This window comes from Euprymna scolopes, chromosome 41 (genome assembly GCF_053919585.1).
Source record: "Euprymna scolopes isolate OS-2025 chromosome 41, ASM5391958v1, whole genome shotgun sequence".
Lineage (NCBI taxonomy): Eukaryota > Metazoa > Mollusca > Cephalopoda > Sepiida > Sepiolidae > Euprymna > Euprymna scolopes.
The window spans coordinates 42,265,127-42,291,679 of record NC_136522.1 but is presented as its reverse complement, the minus strand read 5'-3'; the positions used below and the strand labels follow the sequence as shown (position 1 = coordinate 42,291,679).

General features: G+C 28.3%; 1 protein-coding gene across 1 annotated transcript in view; it reads right to left on the bottom strand.

Moving 5' to 3' along the window:
• Window positions 1–1,293: 1,293 nt before the first annotated feature.
• The window catches only part of LOC145266482 (uncharacterized), a 108,951-nt gene continuing 83,691 nt past the window's right edge, over window positions 1,294–26,553 (bottom strand). The window contains exons 2-3 of the mRNA XM_080122200.1: window positions 8,741–8,917; window positions 1,294–5,298 (exon numbers count right to left, since the gene is read on the bottom strand). Of these exons, the coding sequence (XP_079978326.1) occupies window positions 5,093–5,298; window positions 8,741–8,917 (383 nt within the window). The 3' untranslated portion in view covers window positions 1,294–5,092. The remainder of the gene's footprint in view (window positions 5,299–8,740; window positions 8,918–26,553) is intronic.

Genomic DNA, 26,553 nt, shown 5'->3' with positions numbered 1-26,553 from the left:
CCATAGAATGGAAATAGGCACACACTTTAATAAAGACTTTTCATATCTATCTGCGTAAGTATACTTTGATAATTATGTTTCAGTTTGAAGGAATATGGTATAATAAAATTATGGGGCGTTCGTTCGCACCTGACCTCCATAGAATGGAAATATGTCACAATGTTTAACAAGAGTTTTTAATATAGATCCACAGATATTGCGATAAGTGTTTCAGTGTGAACAGGTATGGTATAATAAATTATGGGGTGTATCTATTTTATTTTTACTTTCATCGTATTTTGCTTTGGTTTTGATACCCCCAAATTCGAAGCTATCTCTTTACAAACCTCCCTTTTCATAACCTATCATACTTTCAGAAATCAGAGTTCATTTTCTGTAGACTGTTTTTGAACACAGTCAACGACAGGTACTTTTTCTAGTATATATATATATATATATATATATATATATATATATATATATATAACAATAAATGAGTTAAAAAAGAACATTTTCTTTAATAAAGCAAACCTTTCAAGATAATAAAAGCTCTTGTCGCATGGCCATTGAAGTTAAACGTTTAATGGCAACTCGTGCTCGAGTGAAGTTATTTGTCAAGCTAATGAGACATACCACTTTATGTGTAGCTTATGTGTAGCTTACTTGCAATAAATACATTTTATAATATATATATATATATATATATATATATATATATATATATATATATATATATATATATACCTAGAAGCTCATGAACTAGTACCTCTGATTTTATCGTAAATTAGACTAATAAATAAATTGAAAAAAAAAAATAAAGCAAATGGTGAGGTACACCTGGGCATGAACAGGGAATCATTCGATCTGTAGTCGAATACAACTTTATCTCCCGATGATAATAAATATGTTTTTTTTGCTTTTTTTTAAGAAGAAATGATTCGCTGAAATTTTATCATTTCCCTCAGCCGTTGTTATGTAAAATATTTCAGACTTTGGACGTCATACTGCATTAGTTACTGAAATTAAAAAGACCTGCAAATTGAAAAATTATCCATTAAGATCGGAAAAAAGAATGACTCCGTCATGTTGCATCAGACGTGTCTGAATAATAACCTGCTGCCAATATATATATATATATATATATATATATATATATATATATATATGCGTGTGTATATATGTATATATATATGTATATATTTCTGTGGAAATATATTCTATTTCCTTATAATATATACCTATCTTTATTTAAGAAGCTCAATGTAATTACAGAGCAATATAGTGAATAAATGACAAAATACTATATTCCAAAGTTCATGATGTTGACCATCTTACAATTTATTCCTTTAATTCAGTTGACATTTACAATTCTTAAGAGTATCTGTTTCGTAGCACAAAATTAATCACTTAATTATTATATCAATTAGTGAATCTATTTTGCCCTCAACTCATCAGAAGAAATAGCAGCAATCACTCCGACAAAAGGAAATAAAGTGCGTTTTGACGTAATAAAAATCCGAAAACTGGAAGAGAAGCTGTGAATACCTTATAATATGTTTCCATTAAGCCATTTTGAATTAAATTCAAAATGACTTAATGGAAACATATTATAAGGTATGTACAGCTTCTATGTGTGTGTTAGTGTGTGTGTGTGTGTGTGTATTTGTGTGTGTATGTGTGTGTGTGTGTGTGTGTGTGTGTTAAAAGTTCATGGGTTTCTTGAGCTTTGAGCTAAACAACATTTGAAAAATCGATATTTTAGTCTAATTTAGACATTTAAAACATGGAAAATCTTCAGATGCAAATGTCACCGATGGCTTCTAACATATTAGCTGTTTTTCTACTTGGAATATTTTCATCGATCATGGAAACGAAATATTTCTGTTTAGAAGAAGAAATCAGTTTTCAATTTGTTTTAGCAAAATTATTGCGGTGATGTTAATATATTTATACATTATATATTTGCACGCCAACAAGTTAAAAAAAGAAACACTTGCTTTAAATTTTGACCTTAATATACATTCCTTTCTACTCACCAGAAATTCCGCAATTTCTATATCTATCTATCTATCTATCTATCTATCTATCTATCTATCTATCTATCTATCTATCTATCTATCTATCTGTCTGTCTGTCTGTCTGTCTGTCTCTCTCTCTCTCTCTCTCTCTCTATATATATATATATATATATATATATATATATATAATATAAAGCTGAATGTGTGTGTGTGTGTGTGTCTGTTCACGAATAGGCTCCTATATGGTTGACTATTTTAAAAAACTGATTACATATAATGATAGAAGATGTATCGAAACACAGGAATGGGTATCTTTGATATGGCAGAACGGTAGTTCATTAAAATTGTGGGGGCTGCGTTCGCGCCGGGTCCACAAAGTATGGAAATAAAAAAATTAAAAATTAAAAAAAAAACGTTTACATGTGTTTTTGATGTAGATGTACATAAGAATACTTTGATAAGTATGTTTTAACTTAAATAGGGATGGTATAATAAAATTGTGGGGGTCTGCGGCGTCTGCGCCTGGCCTATTTCTATTCTATGGATAGAATGAAAATAGGCACAAACTTTAAGAAAGACTTTTCATATCTGTCTGCGTAAGTATACTTTGATAATTATTTTTCAGTTTGAAGAAATAAGTTATAATAAAATTATGGGGTGTTCGTTCGCGCCTGACCTCCATAGAATTGAAATATGTCACAGAGTTTAATAAGTTTTTTTTTAATATAGATCCACAGAATATTGTGATAAGTGTTTCAATGTGAACAGGTATGGTATAATAAATTATGGGGTTTATCTATTTTATTTTTACTTTCATCATATTTTGCTTTGGTTTTGATACCCCCAAATTCGAAGCTATCTTTTTACAACCCTTCCCTTTCATAAACTAACATACTTTCATAAATCAGAGTCCATTTGTTCAACGACGGGTACTTTTGCTAGTATATATATATATAAGAGCAAATAGTTAATAAAACATGTTAAAAATATTTCGAAAAAGCGTTAAAAATATTTGATCTGAAAAGGATACACTTAATAAGTGGATAGTCCTTAATCCGCGGAGTTTCGAAGAAATACTTACTTTCTCATCAGAGGGTAGGAATTAGCAAAATGCGGGATCGGATTTTGCATACAAAAGTATTTGATGAAACTGCAAGTAAGTCAAAGATCTTACTTGATAACAAAAAGTGAAGTCTTTCCTTTTCAGATTAAATATGTTTTTAACTCTTTTTCAAAGTGTTTTAACATATTTTATTAACTGTTTGCTCTTATTATAAGCTCTATATCCTATTTGCTTTTATCGAGCTTTTACATGTTGTTGAGATTACTTTATAAATATTAATTCTTTAATATTTATAATATACTTTAGTTTTACCATCTTGGATCATTTTGGTAAATTTAATTGTAATTTTTATTTAATATATATATATATGTGTGTGTGTGTATGTGTTTGTGTGCGCATTTGCCACAAATGCGCAACGTTGGTGAATATACTGTGACTTACTGTTTTCGTTTTACTAATAATCAAATAATTATTGGCATAAAACATAAAATAAGAGCAAAAAATTATTTTTTAATTATATAAAATAAATATAAAGATTATTATATTTTGAATTATTTTGCTCTCATTCCCCCTATCGGGCAACGCTGGGTAAAAATAACTGGTAAATAATTATGAAATGCATTTTAACGTTATATTTTAAATACAAATTATGTAGATGAATAAATAACTAGATAAATAATCAACTATTAATTACTCATAGAACTGTGACATAGAAAAGTTTCCGAATTTGAAACTGTGACTCATACTGAAATCGAAACTGTGCCTAAGAATATAAACAGTTTTAAAAAAGCAGCGTTTTAAAATTCCATGAATTACTTTCTATGCTTTCTCTGTTCCGTATCCGCACCTTCATTTTCTCAGATTTGGGTGTTTTCATACCCCAGTCCCACAGATACATTTATGTAATAAATATATGGTTTTATAAACGCAATGATGGATGATTGAGAAATTAAAATACCATGCATTTAATAGATTCTAGTAATATGTAGCCTAATGATTTTCAGGTTTATTATCATTAAGAAGCTCAATCTAATTACATTGCGATATGAAGTTACATAAAAACGCAAACCATAATGTCATCTATAGTTAATAATTTATAATAGATGCACATCGCGTATTTCACAAATGCAAATAAAAATTAAATAGCATTAAAATTAAAGCATTACCAAAGAATGATTAACTTTAAACTTTTAACTTGAAAAGCAAAAAATAATTAAGTTAAGCCCGTTATTAGATTTTCCTCTTCTCATAATTTAGTGTAAATGTTGTTCGAAACTCTGATATCAATTTTAAAATATTTCTTTTTCAGGGATAGAGTTGCAATTTTTCGTGTGAGGATTCTTCGATCTGCAGATAATATAAATTATCTAAAAATAACATTGTCGTTTGAGTTTCCATATAGCTTTATCGTATATATATATATATATATATATATATATATATATATATATATATATATGAGAGAGAGAGAGAGAGAGAGAGAGAGAGAGAGAGAGAGAGAGAGAGAGAGAGAGGGGTGATATTAGATTTCCAGAGAAAAAATAATTACAGAAAACTGCAACTTATATAAATGCTTTTGTTGTTAATTGATATATTTTGAATGATCTGTCCTCCTCCTGTTGCTGCTGCTGACGAAATGCAAAAATCAGTTTCAATTCTTTCAGTTAATTTAAAATGCTGGCATTTGAGAGAAAAATTGCATTGTTTATAATAGAGATATCAACCGTATGTAATTGTCTGTATTTTTAAGATGAGGTGTCAACGGTGTGTTGCGTGAAATTTATTATTCATGTAAGATTTTAAATGTATTGTATAGTTTTCTATCAAAGATCACCTATTTGCCTAGCTAAGTTAAGCATGCATATAAATAACACTATAATATATATATATATATATATATATATATATATATATATATTTGTATTGTGTGCGTGTATACGTATTTCTATATGTGTATGGCATGTTGTACTGGGATAAAATGAAAATGAAAATATCAATTTAAAAATGTGTACATAGCTATTTTAAATCTCGGCTACAACAACAAACACGAGATCACCGAGAGGAGCACCATTAATAACACGACTATTTCGCTGATACCACGTCTTCCGGCCGAATTGCAGAGGTTTGAATAGCAGTAACAGATTTTTGTAATACTTCTGGTTCCGGTCTTCATATAGCAACCGACAGGTTTGATACTGAAGTCCTTAGCCACACATGTGAACGATTCGAAAGTCACAACTGTAAAAAGAACAAAAGATGAAAACGCGTTAAGAAAAACAAATCAAATTGATTTATACTAAAACTCGGATAATCTTCTTTGTATATTAAGATATGCGAACAGTGAATGAGAGGAGAAATAAAAACAAGCGGAAGTGACATAAAGATAAAAATGTCATAACATATTCCAATTTTATTACGTTTTTGAATTTTTGAGATGACCATTGATTAATTGTATTATTTGAAATATTCGAACTACTGTTCTCATCTAAAGTGTTATTTTCTACAGTGTTTCGATCGATGTGTCCTTCTTCAGGTCTTCATCGAACTGGGGAATCTTTCTGTCGGGCTCGAGAATCTATTTATTGAATCTTATTGACGTGGCATAGTGGATACTATATTTAGTAAAATCCAGTTATAAATTTACACTTTTCTTGAATTGAAGATTCAATCCTCAAAATACAGTTGCAAATTATTTAGGACTAATACCCAGTCATAGGTGACGGAACGAGAGCATGCTACCGGCGTGGCTTAAATAAAGGGTTCCGTGCAGATTTCCGAGTTCGACACTGAAGAACGTCAGAGGTTACATCGACTGAAATGTGAAAATAACACTCAAAATAAGAACAGTAGTTCGAAAAAGTTCAAATAATACGAATATTAAATTTTATTGTTACAAAAAATAATTTATCTTTAAGTATTCAATTAACTTAATGGAATAATATAGAGACGGCAATTAAAATGAAAAGTGGTTTGTTTTGAAACCAAAAAAGTGAAAAATACTGATTGACAAAAATACAGAAAACATTATACAATTATCGAAATTAATGAAAATTTAGTAGTTAAAATAATCAATGAATTAATGTTTTTTTATCAAGAAAAGTAAACATTTTTAAGCCACTTAGACTATTTTACCTCTTTATTTTAATCACACACTATGTCTTAGTATATCGATTAATTTAAGTACCAAATAGTTGCCTTTAAACATTTTTCTCGCACTTTTAAGCTGATAACTTTTTAAAAAAGTTTTTATTGAGTTTCGACTATTGGAATAATAAGACGTATTTTACTCTTAAAACGAGGGGATGTAAAGTAATTAAGATTATATGAAACGATCTTTGAATGTTTTGTCAATAAAATAAAAACACACCTTTATATTAACATGTTGAAACTTACTGATCACATTATAAAAGCGATAGCACCCTGAAGGCGAGAATGTTTTTGTTCAAGATAACTAGTATGCAAAGCTCGCAAGACATTTTATTTTTTAACATTTAAGTATCAAGTATCATGCGAGTATCATTTCCTACCGAAAGCTGCCTTCATTTTTCTTTTCATATGCATTCGCGAAAAACATAATTTTACAAAGTGTCCATTTCATCTGTAACAACTTAATATATTGCCTATTGTTCAGATATAAAAGAAAAACGTTTTTTAAACAACAGTCGCATGTTAACACTTTAAATGGTAAATATGAGTAGTTGACGGCCTTAAAGATTTTTACGCGAGAAGAAACTTAAAACATTCTACGACTTTTTCTCTCCCCCTTTTAATGAATAACGACTAACATTTCTCGCTAAAAATGTCTTCATCGTGTGAAAAGTTGCTATTGTCTGTTTCTTTTACATACATATCGACAACACTTCAATAAATATAGATAGATAACCTATGAAAGTGGTCGAAATTTTCATATATATCTAAGTTTTGATTTACTCGAAAGTCTAGAGGTCAATTTTTGTTTTAGCCGGCTATGGGCATGTTTCCTTGTGATGAAAACACTCGGTGATTCTTGGAAATGAACGCATATATAAATCAGAGGTAGGTTAGGTGAAGTTGTGAGAGGTTGATATGCCGCTATAAAAAACTGAAAATGTGATTTCTATAATGTTGAGAACTGATGAATATGTTATCATTCTAAGTATATCCCACTCCACTTTACATTTTTGTAGTTAGACATAGAAAAATTATCTTCCTCTTCCCTTTCGCCAAACGAAATTAAATAAGCCAGTTTTTTTATCTGGCAATAACGTGATAATTTCTGCTTTCTAAAAATAGATACAGAGTGATAAAACTAAATGTTTTCTCGAAACTAAATTATTCTACGGCAAACTTTATAACGTAAACCAATATTCACATTTATTTATTTAAATTTATGCTTGTTACATGCTTATGTAACATGCATATGTTACATGCTTATGTTACATACTTTACAAGTTTATGTTACATTCTTATGTTACACTCTTATGGCATATATGTTACATGTTTACGTCTTATGGTATATATGTTACATGCTTACGTTACATAAATATGGTACATGCTTATGTTACATACTTATGTCACACGTTTATGTTACATTCTTTTGTTACATTCTCATAGTATATGTTTGTTACATACTAATGTTACATGCTTATGCTATATGTTTATATTGCATGTTTTTGTTACATGTTTATGTTAGATGTTTCAGTTACATGCTACTCTTACATGCTTATAATACATGTTTATATTACATGTTTATATTATATAACATGTTAGTACTTATGTTACATAACTGCGTCACGTACTTATGTTATATCTTTATGTTTCATGTTTATGCTACATAATTTTGTTACATGCTTATGATATATGCGTATGTTACATGTTTATGTATCATGTTTATGTTACATACGTTTGTTACATACTTGTGTTGCATAATTATGTTACGTGCTCATGTTACATGCTCATGTCATTTAATTATATTGCATGTTTATGTTACTTAATCATGTTACATGTTAATGTTACTTAATCATGTTACATGTTAATGTTACTTAATTATGTTACATGTTTTTGTTATATGTTTATGTTAGATGCTTCTGTTACATGTTTATGTTACATGTTTCTGTGACATGTTTATGTCACATGATTATGTAAAATTCTTATGTTACATGCTTACGTTCTAAAATAGTGAATTGTTTTATGGTAATACATGTGAGATAAATGAAAAAAAAAGGCTTTTGTATTTATTGATATGGTGACTGAAATATTAAACATGTTTATGTTGCAATATCTATTATGTACAATATCAACGATATACACACAAATGACAGAAGTAAATATATATTTTATTATCATTAATAACGAAACTTGTTATCAGAGAGCCCTGATCGACCTAGGAGAGATGATATTGATCAATTTGATAATTATTCAGTTAGCAGCAGAAAGTGAAATATTGAACTTGCGATGACTTCACGCTGATTCAGTTCATCCTAAGATTGATCTATTACATGACTCCTCTGAAAATAAGGACACAATGAAGCAAAATCGACTAGTATATAAATTGCAATTGAAAATAAAGTCCTATAGAATATATACAAAAAAGCTCTTTTCGAGAGTGATTACTTATAATTTAGTAAAAAAAAATAATGAAAGGTACTCCCCTGGTGATAGGTAGTATATTAAAGCATGTGAATATATTGAATCATCTCACCTCTTGGCTTATTCCAGTAATCGTGCATTTCCATACGCGTATGAACTTTCATACAGGCCCTGCAAGCTTGTTTTTTTGGTTTGGATCCTTCATCAACGCACGGGTTTAAAGTTCCCCCGCGATACGTATTGCATTCGTAGCACGTCAGATTAGAGTTCACTGCATTCACTATATTATCTGTACGAAAGGATGTAAGAGAAAACAAATAAGTGACAATCAGTACAGACATTCAAGGATCAAATATGAATACAATAAATATTACATCGCAATGCAAATCATTTACAAATATACCACGACCCAAAATAGAATGGTAAGCGTGTGTTATATTTTCGTCATTATACTTCGTTTTTATACTTTTTTCGTTTGATTTGTGTTTGTTGTCTGTAATGTAATAATCGTTAATAGAAATAACTGAAATCAAAGCTTATTACGACATTCTCTATCGCCCAGTAAAAAGGGAGAGCATCGACACCATTTTTAGTGTTAAACTGATGCTTTATTTAGTAATGTCTCGAAACGCAATGCCATCACAGAGAAGTTGTTAGAACATGTTAATTATGGCTAATTCATTAGCCCATATATATGCGTCTGTGCCACTTCGCCTCTTACCAGTAACCGTTTTTATTATCTGCTTCTATTTCCGCAGACCTCGCGAATATAAAAGACAAAAAAAAAAAAATGAATAAAAAAATAAATAAATAAAAGACAAAAAACAAAGCAATAAAATACAGATAATCGAACAAAAACAAATGATGCTCTATACTTGCCCCTTCACCAAACAGCTCTATCTTTTAAAGTAAAATAGTCCAAATAAAACAATACTCATTAATGAAAACTGTGTAACTCATCTACCTCAATAGATTAAAAGTTTACAGAAAAGGTTCTATATAATAAACCTACTCGTTATTCCTTTAACACGATTAAAATATGTATAAAGCGACAAAAATTAGTATTAACAAAAAAACTTTTTAAATAAAAAGCAAATAACAACTGATATTTTCCAGTTCAACCATTTTAAAGTAAATTATTGCCAAATCAAATTCTGTTGTTCTGTCAATTTAATTAGTTAAAAGCTATTTTTTTTCATTTATTTTATTTCAATGTAATTTTTATACACATATAATTATTACAATTTCAAATAAACAAAATTAAAAAGAGACATTTTAGAAATATGGTAACTACTTTTACAGAAAACGAAAAATACATAAAAAATAGTACACCTTGCAGACATTTATTAATTGAAAATATTATCATTAACAATAAATTAGGGAGATAAAATAAACAACCATGGAATTTGCACGAAGCGCATTAGTTATAATATATTCGTACATCTAAAAAAAACCCATTAATTATACTAATATAATTTACAAAAATCAAACAAAGCAATTTGCGATACACCGAATATAAAATATAATAAAATCAATTTATAAAATAACTAGAAAAATACCCGTCACAGGACGGGTAAAATTAATTCTTCAAACACAACAGTTTTCCACCAATTTTACGAATATTGAAATGAAGATATTATAATATTAAACATTATTTCTAGAATCCTTATTCCAATTTGGAGGCAAATTCATTACATGAGTTTAATTCTGGAAAATGCTTAGAATTTAAATCTTAAACGTTATTAAGGAGAAATTGAAATTCAGTGGATTTTGATTAAAAAGTGCATAATTCATATGGACCAAATTCAATGCAAATGAATGTTTGTACACACATTATGCCATTAAATCATTTAAAAATTCAATGCAAATGAGTGTTTGTACACATTATGCCATTAAATCATTAATAAGTGTTTGTACACACATTATGCCATTAAATCAGTTAAAAATTAAATGCTAATGAGTGCTTGTACACATATTATGCCATTAAATAATTTAAAAATTCAATGCAAATGAGTTTTTGTACACACATTATGCCATTAAATAATTTAAAAATTCAATGCAAATGAGTGCTTGTACACACATTATGCCATTAAATAATTTAAAAATTCAATGCAAATGAGTGTTTGTACACATATTATGCCATTAAATCATTTAAAAATTCAATGCAAATGAGTGTTTGTACACATTATGCCATTAAATCATTAATAAGTGTTTGTACACACATTATGCCATTAAATCAGTTAAAAATTAAATACTAATGAGTGCTTGTACACACATTATGTCATTAAATCATTTAAAAATTCAATGCAAATGAGTGTATGTACACACATTATGCCATTAAATCATTTAAAAATACTCGAAAAACTGAAATGTTGCGCATATGTATAGATTGATGCTAATTAAAATTGCACACAAAAAAGTTGTTTGAATGTTGGTAAATATTTATAAATTGATGCCTAATGCGAATCTTCTAAATTTTCACGTAGAGTTGCCACTCTCCTTTTATAGTCTTCATATAAAAACAACGTAAACTTAATATGGCCTACACTGCAATCTGACTTTATGTATAATCTTGTTGCAGTGGCGAGTGGGTTAACAAAGCGTTCTATATGCAGTAGGGGCGATTTTCAACATTTACTTAATACATGCCATAGATTGATAGTGTGACCCTTTGATAGTCCAAGTCAGTATCTTGGTCAACAGCAACTAGATGTGACTTCTTCGTGCGGCAGATCTTCGTTAATCGCACTGGTTAGTCTTTAATTCGCAGCCGGGTGTTTTTGGTGCTTCTCTCGTCAGGGTTTATATGCCCTCACCTCGCCGGTCTGTTGTATGCTAAAAAAATATTCACAATTCTTCCTCCGCCAGGAAGACAATTCCATCCACACGAAAAGAAAAACACTCATTTCTTCTAATCTAATTAATTTTCAGGAAAAATGGCATACATATATATATAAATATATGCAATTGTCTTTACAGTACAATGTTCAATAATGTCCGACTTCACTAAGTCTATATTTAAATTTCACTTCTTTCTTTCGATATAGTGGTGAAGGTTGGCGCGGAGAGAGTGGGGGTGGCGATTCTCTACAAGTTTGCTCTCGCCTTTACCGACTCCAGCTTCTGCCTAGCTCTCTCTTAAACTGTCGTTTTTCGAATATTCAGAGGTGGGGTGAAACCGAACTATTCCCTGGACCAATCATTTGAGTTATTTTATTTTGTTACTGTAGACTACTACCTTTGTAGCTGCCAATGTGAGAGACGATGACACGACTAGAAGAGAAGATGAAGCAGAAGAAATCCACGGTACACACGTTGGAGTTAGTGTTGGGGTCGGTGGCGGTTGTTGAGTGGGCAAGCGCGTGATCTCACAACATTACGACGAGATAATTATGATCTCACAATATCAAAGAAAAGGAAAAAAAAAATCTACACTATTATTTAATCGAATCTATTCAGAGAAAAAATTCATCTAAAAGTTCAACCTCATATAAGTTTGGTATAAATACAACCGTTAATATTTGTGTAACAATGTTTTGCAATATTTTTTATACTATATTGTGTAACCATGTTTTGTAATATTTTTTATACTATATTGTGTAACCATGTTTAGTAATATTTTTATACTATATTGCGTAACCATGTTTTGTAATATTTTTATACTATACGCCGCTTTTCAAGACCCGGGATCACTCAAAGATAACGGTTAATGCGTGCCAGAGGAGACAATGCCGTGATGCTGAAAATTGGATAGGAGTTAATTTACTTTAGAGGACAGTCTATCAAAAACTTGAAAACGACCACATTATAGCCAACTGGGGAACAAAGCTCTGCCCATGAAGCTTTAGTTTAGTTTCAGGCTTAAATAGAGAATAAGAGAAATTGTTGTTAATGGTTATAGCTAGACGGGTGGTTGCCGTTAATACCTTGTAGGGGTACGATATACTGAAGCTTAGCCGAGAACCTGTCAGGAAAATAACGACAGGGCAGAGATAGGCTCGCGGAGCAGCAGGGAGAAGAGAAATACATCGGCCACCACAGGCAGAGAAGAGTGCTCTGAGCAGCTCCACCCCAGATCTTAAGACTTACTTAGCTTTTATACAGATAGAGGAATGTGTCGGTAGTGAGAACGATGTTTTCCTCGATACTAAAGAAAGTGACAGAAAGTTTTGGATTCACACAAACGTTTAATGGATTCCATTCTATGAGAAAAAAAGCACTTTCAAAGTTTTGTAGAAATCCAGCCATTAGTTTTTTTTAATACTGTATACAAAAAATATTGAGACTTATAAGAAAATTGGAGATTTGTAGAACATTTTTCATACCCGTTAAACAAACGCCGCGACTTGCAAGTTTACAAGAAGTAATTACTATTTCATGATGCATTCTCCCCTCTTGGCCTGTATATCATGAGAAGAGAAATACAAAGATTAAAGACGTGGAATAAAAACAGCAAACATTAACTCGTTTCAGTGCAGGTGTACAGGAAGGCGACAAGAAAAATGCCTAGCGCAAAAATGGAAGAAACGAACGTGACCTACCGGTCGATTACCCACGAAGTATAGAATAATGAAACCAAATACTTCCAAAGTGGGCATAACAACGTCACCCTCTGGGTCATCGCGGACACCTCTTAGAAGCGTTGCTAGATATACCACATTTTTACATTTTTAATTCAGCATAAAATTACATACGCGCACGCATATATACATGAGCTGCCATAAATAACTTTTGTTTGTAACTCCGTTAATACATAAGTGTTCTGTCTAGTTGCCATTCGAAAGAGGAAATTATGTTTTATTTGTGAATCATGTTGATATAAATTTTAGTACATTTCTATGTTTATTTCAGCTATAAATTATGTGCGGACGCTTATTATCAAAACAACAAAAAATAGCGGATTTGAAGTGATTTTAGAAATCCGAGAACGTGACATTAACCCAAAGAGATGTTCAAAGGTAATTTTTATCTAGCCACCTAACAATTCAGCGATTATTAATCTGATGGATTTATGTTGAAAGACAATTATGGAGTAGCTATTATTATATATATGGGGGACGTGGCATTGACAGAGAGTAACAATTTTAAAGATGAATAACTAATATTATTATTTCGAATACATTAAAACAAAAATGAAGAATGAGCGGGGATGAAAGTGGGGTGGTGGAGAGGGTGTGGAAAGAAAGATGTAGAGACGGATTAAACGAGGCGGAGAGAAGGAGTTTTTATCAAAAGTTATATATGGTGTTAGACAGAAATGGCAACGGTTAAAATGACACCGGAAAATGGCATGATAAAGATTGTACGGTAAAAATGGCTCCGGTTAAAATGACATCGGTGAAAATGGCATGGTAAAATTAGCACGGTAAAAATCGCACTGGTAAAAATAGCAAAAATGAATAAATAAAAGAATGGCACTTTGATAACCCGTTCGAGAAGGAGGAAGAAGCTAATCCCTAATGACGATAGTTTAAAATATGGCTAAGGCTCACTCTTATTTCAAAATAGGTATTTGCACTGGTGGAGTGGGTCATAGGTTGCCAATCCTATGTTTTAAAAGGGGCTAGGCGTCCGTGTGTTTTAAAACAAATATTTTAAAATAGGTATTTACACTCTAAAAATCGTAAATGATTGTTTCGGTTCCGTTTATGTCTATATATGTATCTAAAAGGGAGAGTCTACTGGTTGATGCACAAACCCAGATGTGACAACAACAGTGACGAATTCTAGTTTTGTACAAATAGAGATTAATGGTAGATATATTCCTATCTATCTATCTATCTATCTATCTATCTATCTATCTATCTATCTATCTATCTGCTCCTATTCATATCGTTCAACTTTTTGTCTCCTATGTAATAACAAGGGCTATGACAAGAGAATATTCTTATCATTGTTTTGACTCTAAATGAGTCTAACTGTGTCGGATATATTATCCGACACAGTTAGACTCATTTAATAAATCGAGAACCACAGCACTCTATCTAAAAAACATATAAGATATTAACTTTCTATCTTCTATCTTCTATCTTCTTCTATCTTTCTTTCGTCTATCTTCTATCTATCTATCTATCTATCTATCTATCTATATATATATATATATCTTCAATTCCCCCCTTCGACTTTGACCTTAATAGGATTAAAAATTATGACATTACATGCAAATATAATGCGCACAAACTGTAGCACATTATCTGAGGTGTGCGTTATGCCTATTAGCTCTACAGTTTCTCAACAATGGTACATTCCTATATATTTCCGGCGAGAGTTCACTGCTAAAATCGGAAGTTGGAACATCTTTTCTCTCTATTAGATTAATCCTTTCCCCGCTCCTTATGACACCGCATCGGATGCGTTCACAAGGAATAGTACGAGGAAACACCGGTTTGGAATCGTACAAGGTTATTTATGCCGTTTTTTTCTTCTTTTTTTCTTCTTTTCTTTCTTCTTTTTTTACTGATTTATGCTTTCTGTTTTTCCATAATAAAAGAAAAAAAAAAAAAAAAAAAAAAAAAAAAAAAACAAACAAAAAAACGCGAAAACGCGATTAATATTATTGTTTTCTTTTTGCTTTTTTTACTTCCGGTTTAAACGACTCTAACCATAAACTCTAACTATAACCTTTATTTATTATTGCTTTCAACTCAACATTTATTTTCACACAAAGAATTCATTCTTTACTATTTATTATTACAACGCAACGATATCGTGAATTCACTTGCATTACACTTAAATTATAATTAAAACAAATAAATTTATTTAGAATTCGAGAAAACAAAAAAATTCATTTAGAATTCGAGTGTGATGCCGGACTACTGAAACTAAACCAAAACAAACTTCACTGCGGAATTTATATTTGACCTAATTCACTTTTTACTTAATTCATCACGTTTTTTCGTTTTTTTTACCCCCCCCCCCAAAAAAAAACAACAACTTTTTTTGGATTTGTCAAACACTCGGGCACCGCCGGACCGTTCGTATTGCACCATGTTCATTTTTTTAATTGTTCTTTTTTTTTTTGCAACATTCTTTGTTTTTATAATATTTAAACAGGGTTATTACTTCGCTTTGTTTTTATTTTACCCCCCCCCCCGAAACCACACACGCCTCTAAAAACCCGTGCAAATAATTTTAATTCATTTTCAAGGAAGGTAATCTTTTTACATACTTAGAAAGTTAAATCATTTTCGCTTTGACACTGATATTAAAAACCTACTTTTTCTATTAAAAAAATATTAAAACGAATTTCTTAATATACCCAGTTATTGATATGCGAAAAACTTCATTAATATTAACTTTGAAATACGAGCATTCATTAATTTTTCATTTTTTATGGTTTCTTTATTAGATAGATGGTTTCATCATACTAGTACGCTTAATTCTATTTATACATAGTTTCTACATCGTGCATCATTGCGTAGGATTTAAAATAAAAACGTTCTCGCATACAAACATGTTATATATATAAACGTCTGTAGCAAACAATAAATGAATAATTATGTATGTAAGATAAATAAATAGTATTGTCGTAAAAGCACAACTCGTAGCGTGTTTAAATCAATTCAGTTACTGTAATTAATTTTATAATATAATATTGATCAGACGAATTTTATTGGTAAACTGTGCAGATCAGTGCTTTAAACAATTTATTTCAAATAAATTATTGTATCGATTGATGCAGAACATTTATTAAGTGGACTTCTTTCAAACATAAGATTCTATTTATGTACGGTCCTGGATATGACCTTAAACTATATCCAGTGGTGAGGCCCCAGCTTGCGGGCTTTGGGAAGTGTGGAGCCGCCCTTTAATTAATATTGCTCCCAGGTCCACTCTTACCCGGAGTGGTAGTATCAGTTAGGATCCCAACTATGGGTTAAGTAGAAACAGGCTTGAAAACAACAAATATATTCTATTAAAAAAATTTTTCTTCAAAATCTATGGATTCTGCATTAAATAGCCTGAAAAGGGTTGACATACCGTAAAACAAAAACACACAAAAAAAAACAATCTAATTTATGTACTTTTTATTTCTGGTACTAGTGTAGATGAAAATCTAAATCTCTTTATATCCCTTAAAACAGAGAATCTACTTACTTTTAGGCGATTACGTATGACGCCCCCCCCCTTAAAAATAACAAAAAAAGAAAAATATATTTTAGAATTTAGTGTTGGGGCAAGTTTTGAATATAAATTCAATAAAATGAGCACCCAAATTCTGACCGGATAGTATCTGAACAACATGTAACTCTTTTTTAACTTTTTTTTTGTAGGGATGCAATTAAGCCATAGTTTTGGGGAAAATATTGCTTACAACCTGAACAAATTTAGGATTAGTCTTAAACCCTAATATTAGCCCTAAGACCAGATGGCAATAAAAGGTTGTCTTTTAAAGCTCATCCCGTACCACACTCCCCCCCTCAACAAACAAAGGGGTTATATGCATTTTAAGCACTTTTGGTTAGCTATTGGTCAAGAAGTAGATGCTCATTTTATATTTAGATGCAAAACTGATTCCACATTCTAAATTCTAGCCTTAAAATTTCATCTTTGTTTTAAGTTGACATGTGGTCAAAGGTTACAATTTTACCTTAAAATAGTGTAAAACAATTTTATAATTTAAGTCTTATTAACTCAATGCAAACTAATTGATAATAAATACCATATAAATATCAGACAAACTAATTATTGGTCTTAATTTGTTTTTGCTGAAATAAGAAAGGCTATTTTTTAAGTCTTGAAAATCCAAATTTAATTCAATTATTTAATCGTTGACGGACAAAAAAAAATTTAAAAATATTACTTAAAGAAATCCTACTACAAAAAAAGTAAATAAATAAAAGTCAATATTAAAATCAAATTAAAAACTAATATATTTTATTTACTTTTTATACTGCTATCCCAAATTTAGAGTTAGATTTTGATTTCATGAAGAGCATTTTCTAAAACCAAATTACATATCAGGACGTATTGAACACACAGATGTGATTAAAATACAACTGTTAAAAACATTAAAAGGAACAGAGGTAACATAGCAGTCATCTGATTAGACCATAACAACGTTTATGGTTCGATCCGCGTAAATTAGTCAGAGATGCATTTATATGCTACCATATTCCTAGTAAAAATACTGAGATTATTTTTGATTTTTATAAATTAAAATACAATATAATACATTCGAAATACTGAGATCATTTTTGATTTTTATAAATTAAAATACAATATAATACATTCAAAATACTGAGATCATTTTAGATTTTTATAAATTAAAATACAATATAATACATTCAAAATACTGAGATTATTTTTGATTTTTATAAATTAAAATACAATATAATACATTCAAAATACTGAGATCATTTTTGATTTTTATAAATCAAAATACAATATAATACATTCGAAATACTGAGATCATTTTAGATTTTTATAAATTAAAATACAATATAATACATTCAAAATACTGAGATCATTTTTGATTTTTATAAATCAAAATACAATATAATACATTCGAAATACTGAGATCATTTTTGATTTTTATAAATTAAAATACAATATAATACATTCGAAATACTGAGATCATTTTAGATTTTTATAAATTAAAATACAATATAATACATTAAAAATACTGAGATCATTTTTGATTTTTATAAGTTAAAATACAATATAATACATTCAACATACTGAGATCATTTTTGATTTTTATAAATTAAAATACAATATAATACATTCAAAATACTAAGATCATTTTAGATTTTTATAAATTAAAATACAATATAATACATTAAAATACTGAGATCATTTTAGATTTTTATAAATTAAAATACAATATAATACATTCAAAATACCGAGATCATTTTAGATTTATAGAATTATAAATTAAAATACAATATAATACATTAAAAATACCGAGATTATTTTAGATTTTTATAAATAAAAATACAATATAATACATTCGAAATACTGAGATCATTTTAGATTTTTATAAATTAAAATACGATTAAATACATTAAAATACTGAGATTATTTTAGATTTTTATAAATTAAAATACAATATAATACATTCAAAATACCGAGATCATTTTAGATTTTTATAAATTAAAATACAATATAATACATTCAAAATACCGAGATTATTTTAGATTTTTATAAATAAAAATACAATATAATACATTCGAAATACTGAGATCATTTTAGATTTTTATAAATTAAAATACGATAAAATACATTAAAATACCGAGATTATTTTAGATTTTTATAAATTAAAATACAATATAATACATTCAAAATACTGAGATCATTTTTGATTTTTATAAATCAAAATACAATATAATACATTCGAAATACTGAGATCATTTTAGATTTTTATAAATTAAAATACGATAAAATACATTAAAATACCGAGATTATTTTAGATTTTTATGAATTAAAATACAATATAATACATTCAAAATACCGAGATTATTTTAGATTTTTATAAATTAAAATACAATATAATACATTCGAAATACTGAGATCATTTTAGATTTTTATAAGTTAAAATACAATATAATACATTCGAAATACTGAGATCATTTTAAATTTTTATAAATTAAAATACAATATAATACATTCAAAATACCGAGATTATTTTAGATTTTTATAAGTTAAAATACAATATAATACATTCGAAATACTGAGACTATTTTAGATTTTTATAAGTTAAAATACAATATAATACATTCAAAATACCGAGATTATTTTAGATTTTTATAAATTAAAATACAATATAATACATTCGAAATACTGAGATTATTTTAGATTTTTATAAATTAAAATACAATATAATACATTCAAAATACTGAGATCATTTTAGATTTTTATAAGTTAAAATACAATATAATACATTCGAAATACTGAGATCATTTTAAATTTTTATAAATTAAAATACAATATAATACATTCAAAATACCGAGATTATTTTAGATTTTTATAAGTTAAAATACAATATAATACATTCAAAATACTGAGATTATTTTAGATTTTTATAAATTAAAATACAATATAATACATTCAAAATACCGAGATTATTTTAGATTTTTATAAATTAAAATACAATATAATACATTCAAAATACTGAGATTATTTTAGATTTTTATAAATCAAAATACAATATAATACATTCGAAATACTGAGATCATTTTAGATTTTTATAAGTTAAAATACAATATAATACATTAAAAATACTGAGATCATTTTAAATTGTTATAAATTAAAATACAATATAATACATTAAAAACACTAAGATCATTTTAGATTTTTATAAATTAAAATACGATATAATACATTCGAAATACTGAGATCATTTTAGATTTTTGTAAATTAAAATACAATATAATACATTAAAAATACTGAGATCATTTTAGATTTTTATAAGTTAAAATACAATATAATACATTAAAAATACTGAGATCATTTTTGATTTTTATAAGTTAAAATACAATATAATACATTCGAAATACTGAGATCATTTTAGATTTTTATAAATTAAAATACAATATAATACATTCAAAATACCGAGATTATTTTAGATTTTTATAAGTTAAAATACAATATAATACATTCGAAATACTGAGACTATTTTAGATTTTTATAAATTAAAATACAATATAATACATTCAAAATACCGAGATTATTTTAGATTTTTATAAATTAAAATACAATATAATACATTCGAAATACTGAGATTATTTTAGATTTTTATAAATTAAAATACAATATAATACATTCAAAATACTGAGATCATTTTAGATTTTTATAAGTTAAAATACAATATAATACATTCGAAATACTGAGATCATTTTAAATTTTTATAAATTAAAATACAATATAATACATTCAAAATACCGAGATTATTTTAGATTTTTATAAGTTAAAATACAATATAATACATTCGAAATACTGAGATTATTTTAGATTTTTATAAATTAAAATACAATATAATACATTCAAAATACCGAGATTATTTTAGATTTTTATAAATTAAAATACAATATAATACATTCAAAATACTGAGATCATTTTAGATTTTTATAAATCAAAATACAATATAATACATTCGAAATACTGAGATCATTTTAGATTTTTATAAGTTAAAATACAATATAATACATTAAAAATACTGAGATCATTTTAAATTGTTATAAATTAAAATACAATATAATACATTAAAAACACTAAGATCATTTTAGATTTTTATAAATTAAAATACGATATAATACATTCGAAATACTGAGATCATTTTAGATTTTTGTAAATTAAAATACAATATAATACATTAAAAATACTGAGATCATTTTAGATTTTTATAAGTTAAAATACAATATAATACATTAAAAATACTGAGATCATTTTTGATTTTTATAAGTTAAAATACAATATAATACATTAAAAATACTGAGATCATTTTAGATTTTTATAAGTTAAAATACAATATAATACATTCAAAATACTGAGATCATTTTAGATTTTTATAAGTTAAAATACAATATAATACATTCAAAATACTGAGATCATTTTTGATTTTTATAAATTAAAATACAATATAATACATCCAAAATACTGAGATCATTTTTGATTTGTATAAGTTAAAATACAATATAATACATTCAAAATACTGAGATCATTTTAGATTTTTATAAGTTAAAATACAATATAATACATTCAAAATACTGAGATCATTTTAGATTTTTATAAGTTAAAATACAATATAATACATTCAAAATACTGAGATCATTTTAGATTTTTATAAATTAAAATACAATATAATACATTAAAAATACTGAGATCATTTTAGATTTTTATAAGTTAAAATACAATATAATACATTAAAAATACTGAGATCATTTTAGATTTTTATAAATTAAAATACAATATAATACATTCAAAATACTGAGATCATTTTAGATTTTTATAAGTTAAAATACAATATAATACATTAAAAATACTGAGATCATTTTTGATTTTTATAAGTTAAAATACAATATAATACATTCGAAATACTGAGATCATTTTAGATTTTTATAAGTTAAAATACAATATAATACATCCAAAATACTGAGATCATTTTTGATTTTTATAAGTTAAAATACAATATAATACATCCAAAATACTGAGATCATTTTTGATTTTTATAAGTTAAAATACAATATAATACATCCAAAATACTGAGATCATTTTTGATTTTTATAAGTTAAAATACAATATAATACATTAAAAATACTGAGATCATTTTAGATTTTTATAAATTAAAATACAATATAATACATTAAAAATACTGAGATCATTTTAGATTTTTATAAGTTAAAATACAATATAATACATTAAAAATACGATGGAAGAATCCTCAATTTCAGTATGGCACGATCTGGAACGGGGGATAATAACAAGATGGACAATTACAGCGATGCTTTTTGCCTTGCAATGAATATGCTAATAAAAGTGACAGAAACTCAATGTAGGGGGCCAGTACGAAATTTTACTTAAGGCTATCTCCGATTAGGGCCTACGTGAACGATATGATGATAACTACGACGTCTGTTATAGGAGTCAAATGACTTTTAAAAGGGTCTTAAAGCTCGTTACATGGTTGATATTCCAAAAAGACGAGAAAATAAAGAAGCCAGAGTTACCTACTCGAAATGCGGCAGCAAATTGGAGCAATTCGTCAAAACTGCTACTAGCTATTAATATACTCCCTAAGGATCTCGAGAGGAAAGGAGCGAAAGGAAGAATCTTCAACAATAAATGGAAACGCCTAACCAAACACGAATAAATTAATTTATGGGAAGTTGTAAAAAAATTATGAAGGCTTAAGAATTCACCAAGGCCGACTGAAGTTTTTGGAGGGAGAGCGACAGAAGCAACGTGCGGGTAAAACGATGGAGGAGTACGGCCAGGAGCAGACCACTGTGCCCAGACACTCCAAGTTGAAGTTTCTTCTCTTTTAGAGCATGGGATAAAAAAAAAAAGAATCAAATGACCGCCTTCCAACAACAAGGAGGTCTAGCAGAATTTCGACATTTGAGTTATTTCAACTATCCAGGTAAAGAAGGGTTCATAATCAATTGAAATATATGACCACAATTATAACCAGCATGGCATACGAAAGTTTTGGTTATGTATTTTAACTTTAGTAATTTAAAACTCCATCAGATAATATATGAATGATCAGATAGTATTGTTATAGTTTAACATTAAGTCCCATAGATAGATAAAACCCATCCTTTCCAGACGTATTCGTCATATTTCATAAAATGCTCGTCATATTTCATAAAAAATGCTCCCATTGTCGTTCGAGATTAAAGTTTTAACTAGTAATGTGATTGTTTCAAACAACCCGTTTGAGCGAAACTAGGTATGATTAGTAACCAAATTAGTCAAGGATAAAATAGAAGACATGAAAAACAAATGGATGACAAGGGCGGGTGTTTTTTTTTTTTTAAATATTTGATTAGATTAAACAAATAAATAAATCAACTCGGTAAGAACAGCAATTTTATTATATTAGGTTGGTGCAAAAATAATGTCGTTTATTTAATGCATCTCATAAAAACGACAGTATTTTTGCACCAACCTAATATTTAATTTGGAAAAACCATTTCTTTTTCATTGTCTGACTCACAAATGGGAAGAAAGGCGGTAATTATAAATTCTTCAAAGAGAACAGCAGCACAGATTTTTACAAGGTGGCTACTCGGAGGATCGGATAACAGGTCGGGGGTGGCTGTCCGAGCCGATCTGATGAGTAAGAATCAGAAATCGGCAATGATAACAACAATCATCACTGAAGATCACTTAAACGCATTTAGGAATGTATTTTGCAATCTAGTATCAAATAATACTGTATTTACCAAAAAAATGCTGGTAATAAGTTTTAAAAAATTGGATACAAATAGGTTAATTTACTCTTATAAATGATTGTGTGTATTTTTTTAGAGAGAGAGAGAAAGAGAGAGACAGAAATGCTGACTACGAGAGAGGCACACAGAGAGAGTTAATAATTATTAGTAATATATATATATATATATATATATATATATATATATATATATATATATATATATATATGAATGATCAGATGGTCCTCCTCGTTCCGACATAAAAACATAATATATATATATATATATATATGTATGTATATATATATATATGTATGTATATGTATACGTATATATATGTATATATATATATATATATATATATGTATATATATGTCTTGGGGTGGAGAGGGCTCCCATAAGCCGTGGTGAAGGCAACCTTTCTAGGAGAAGCAAATCTCTTATTTAAAAAACCATAAAGCGGGAGACCAGTACCCGCATTAAGCTGGTCTGCAATTTTATTTGTTGCTGGCTATCTTGCTCTTGCTTGTTGCTGGATCTCAACACTTTGAACCGAGAGAGAGACTTAACTGTCGTACAAAGCTAAGACTCTGTAATATCATCTTTGTATAGATACTCCCTCAGGCATTTGGGCTAATGGATTTTAAATGTGAGGGAGTGGCGCTCGCCTGACAAGACGTTGCAATCATCATATATATATATATATATATATATATATATATATACTAGGGTAAAGGTAGTCAAGACTGATAACTAATGAATTTAAAAAGGTTATTAAGCGTTCACAATAAAACATAGATATATTTTATAAATATAAACAACTTTACTTTGTCGCCACACTGAAGATGCTAATGTCTCGGATGAATGGTCGGTTAAAACCAGAAGCCCTCGTTAGGCGACTTAATAAATGATTTCTTTGCACAAAAGAAACCACACCTCAATATATCTATATATACCTAAAGGCAAAAAGCTTTTAATAAGTACACTTTTTTGTTTTTTTTTCTGCACCCTTTATTTAGTTTTTTGCTTGTTATAGGCCACTCGTCTCGTCAATTTGAGTATGTTACCCCCCGAACCGGTGTCAAGTGGGTTAGGGTTATACATCTTCAAATATGCCGTTTCATCAGAGTCTTCATCTTATCTTTGTACTTTAGACTTACCTGTCCACTTAGGAGTGTCAGCCCACAGGCTTTATTCGGAGTAGAAATAAAGATAAACATGTTGTGAAAGCGGAATTATTTCCTCAGTCTTGTTTATTCAGAGGCGGTTGTACAACACTTCTCTCATACAAATACTTTTAAAGGCGATACCGATAAGAGAACTAATAGTCAAGTAACCAGAGTCCTGTTGTAAAATATTCAATCATTTCGTGTAAGAGTAGGCTGATTTGAATATGGAATTTTTGTAGAAGATCAATTTATTTAAGACACGACAAGTCTAGGTATTCACTCCTTATTTGTTGACAAACGAACAGCCGATTTTATGAGTAATTATCATTGCCAGAAAGAAAAGGAATCAGTAGAGTTTACAAATGAAGATCGCACGATAGAACAATAATTATTTTAATAGCTTTTGAGAACATTTATCAAAGAAAGTAAGAATTAATTGATTTAATTATTATAGTAAAAAAATAATTATAATATATATATATATATATATATATATATATATATATATATATATATATATATATGGCAAATTAGCTATACAGAATATTCCGTGTTTCATCTACGCTAGGATTCGTCAGGCTTATATGGCATAAGCCTGACGAATCCTAGCGTGGATGAAACGCGGAATATTCTGTGTAGCTTAATTGCTATATATATATTTTTATAACTTACTACCTAGCTCTACCTATGTATTGAGCACTGTTGAAGTAAATACTTAAAGTTTACTCATAAAATTATTCTTTTGTATATTAATTTATGTGATTAAATGAAGTAGTCATATATATATATGTAGGTATATATATCTATATATATATATAAATGTAATTCTTGGTTCGTTCAAAGTTGATACAACCATTTTTCTACATTACCAATTTATTTGAAATTTTCAGACACCCATCTTTAGAGTCGAGGGATGTTTCTATGTTATTAAAATAAATTTACATCGCCAATTATTAAAATATTAAATAAAATAAAAATATTTTCGTAAGCCGTTAGTGAGAATCTGTTTTGTTGATAGAACTAAACTTCCGGTTCGATTCATTTCACACACCACGATTTGACGAAACGAATTAGAAGATTTCATTTTCCGTTTACTCGATAAGTAAAAAAACAAAAAAACAAAAACAATTCATTTGTTTATCTTTCAGATTTTTTAATTTAAAAATTTTCTCTTTATTATATCAGGCAAAAAAAGTTTGTCGCTTGCTTTTGGAGTCGACGTCGTTTTTTTTGTCTTTGTTTTTTATTTTTGTTTTTGAACTTTTTTATTATTAACACTATAAATTGGTTGGTAAAAGTACAGTTTTTTTTTCGAAGAAAGTTTACGGATTGGTAACGTGCTTAAATAATATTTGGTGCTAATGCAGAGAGTGGTCCGCGCTATTTTTAAATCGTATTTCCACGTTTAATTGAAGTTTTATTATATGTTTTTTTTTTAAATTCAATTGTAAGCTTAAAATACAGATTAGGTACAAAACACCCCCTCCCCTTTTTAAATAATAACGTTATTATTTCAGCACGGATCACTCTCTGCATGAGTATCGTACTTTCACCTAACAATTTAATAAACAAAACACGGTACTTATGCAGAGAAATTACCGTGCTAAAATAATAACGTTATTTAGAAAGCCATTCTTAACAGGGTGACGGCGTTTTGTAACTATTCTATACTTTCACCTAACAATTTAATAAACAAAAGATGGTACTTATGCAGAGAAGGTACCGTGCTGAAATAATGCTATTAAGAAAGCCATTCTTAACATGGGAAAGGGAGGGTGTTCTGTAACTATTTTATACTTTCACCTAACAATTTAATAAACAAAAGATAGTACTTATGCAGAGAAGGTACCGTGCTGAAATAATACCGTTGTTTAGAAAGC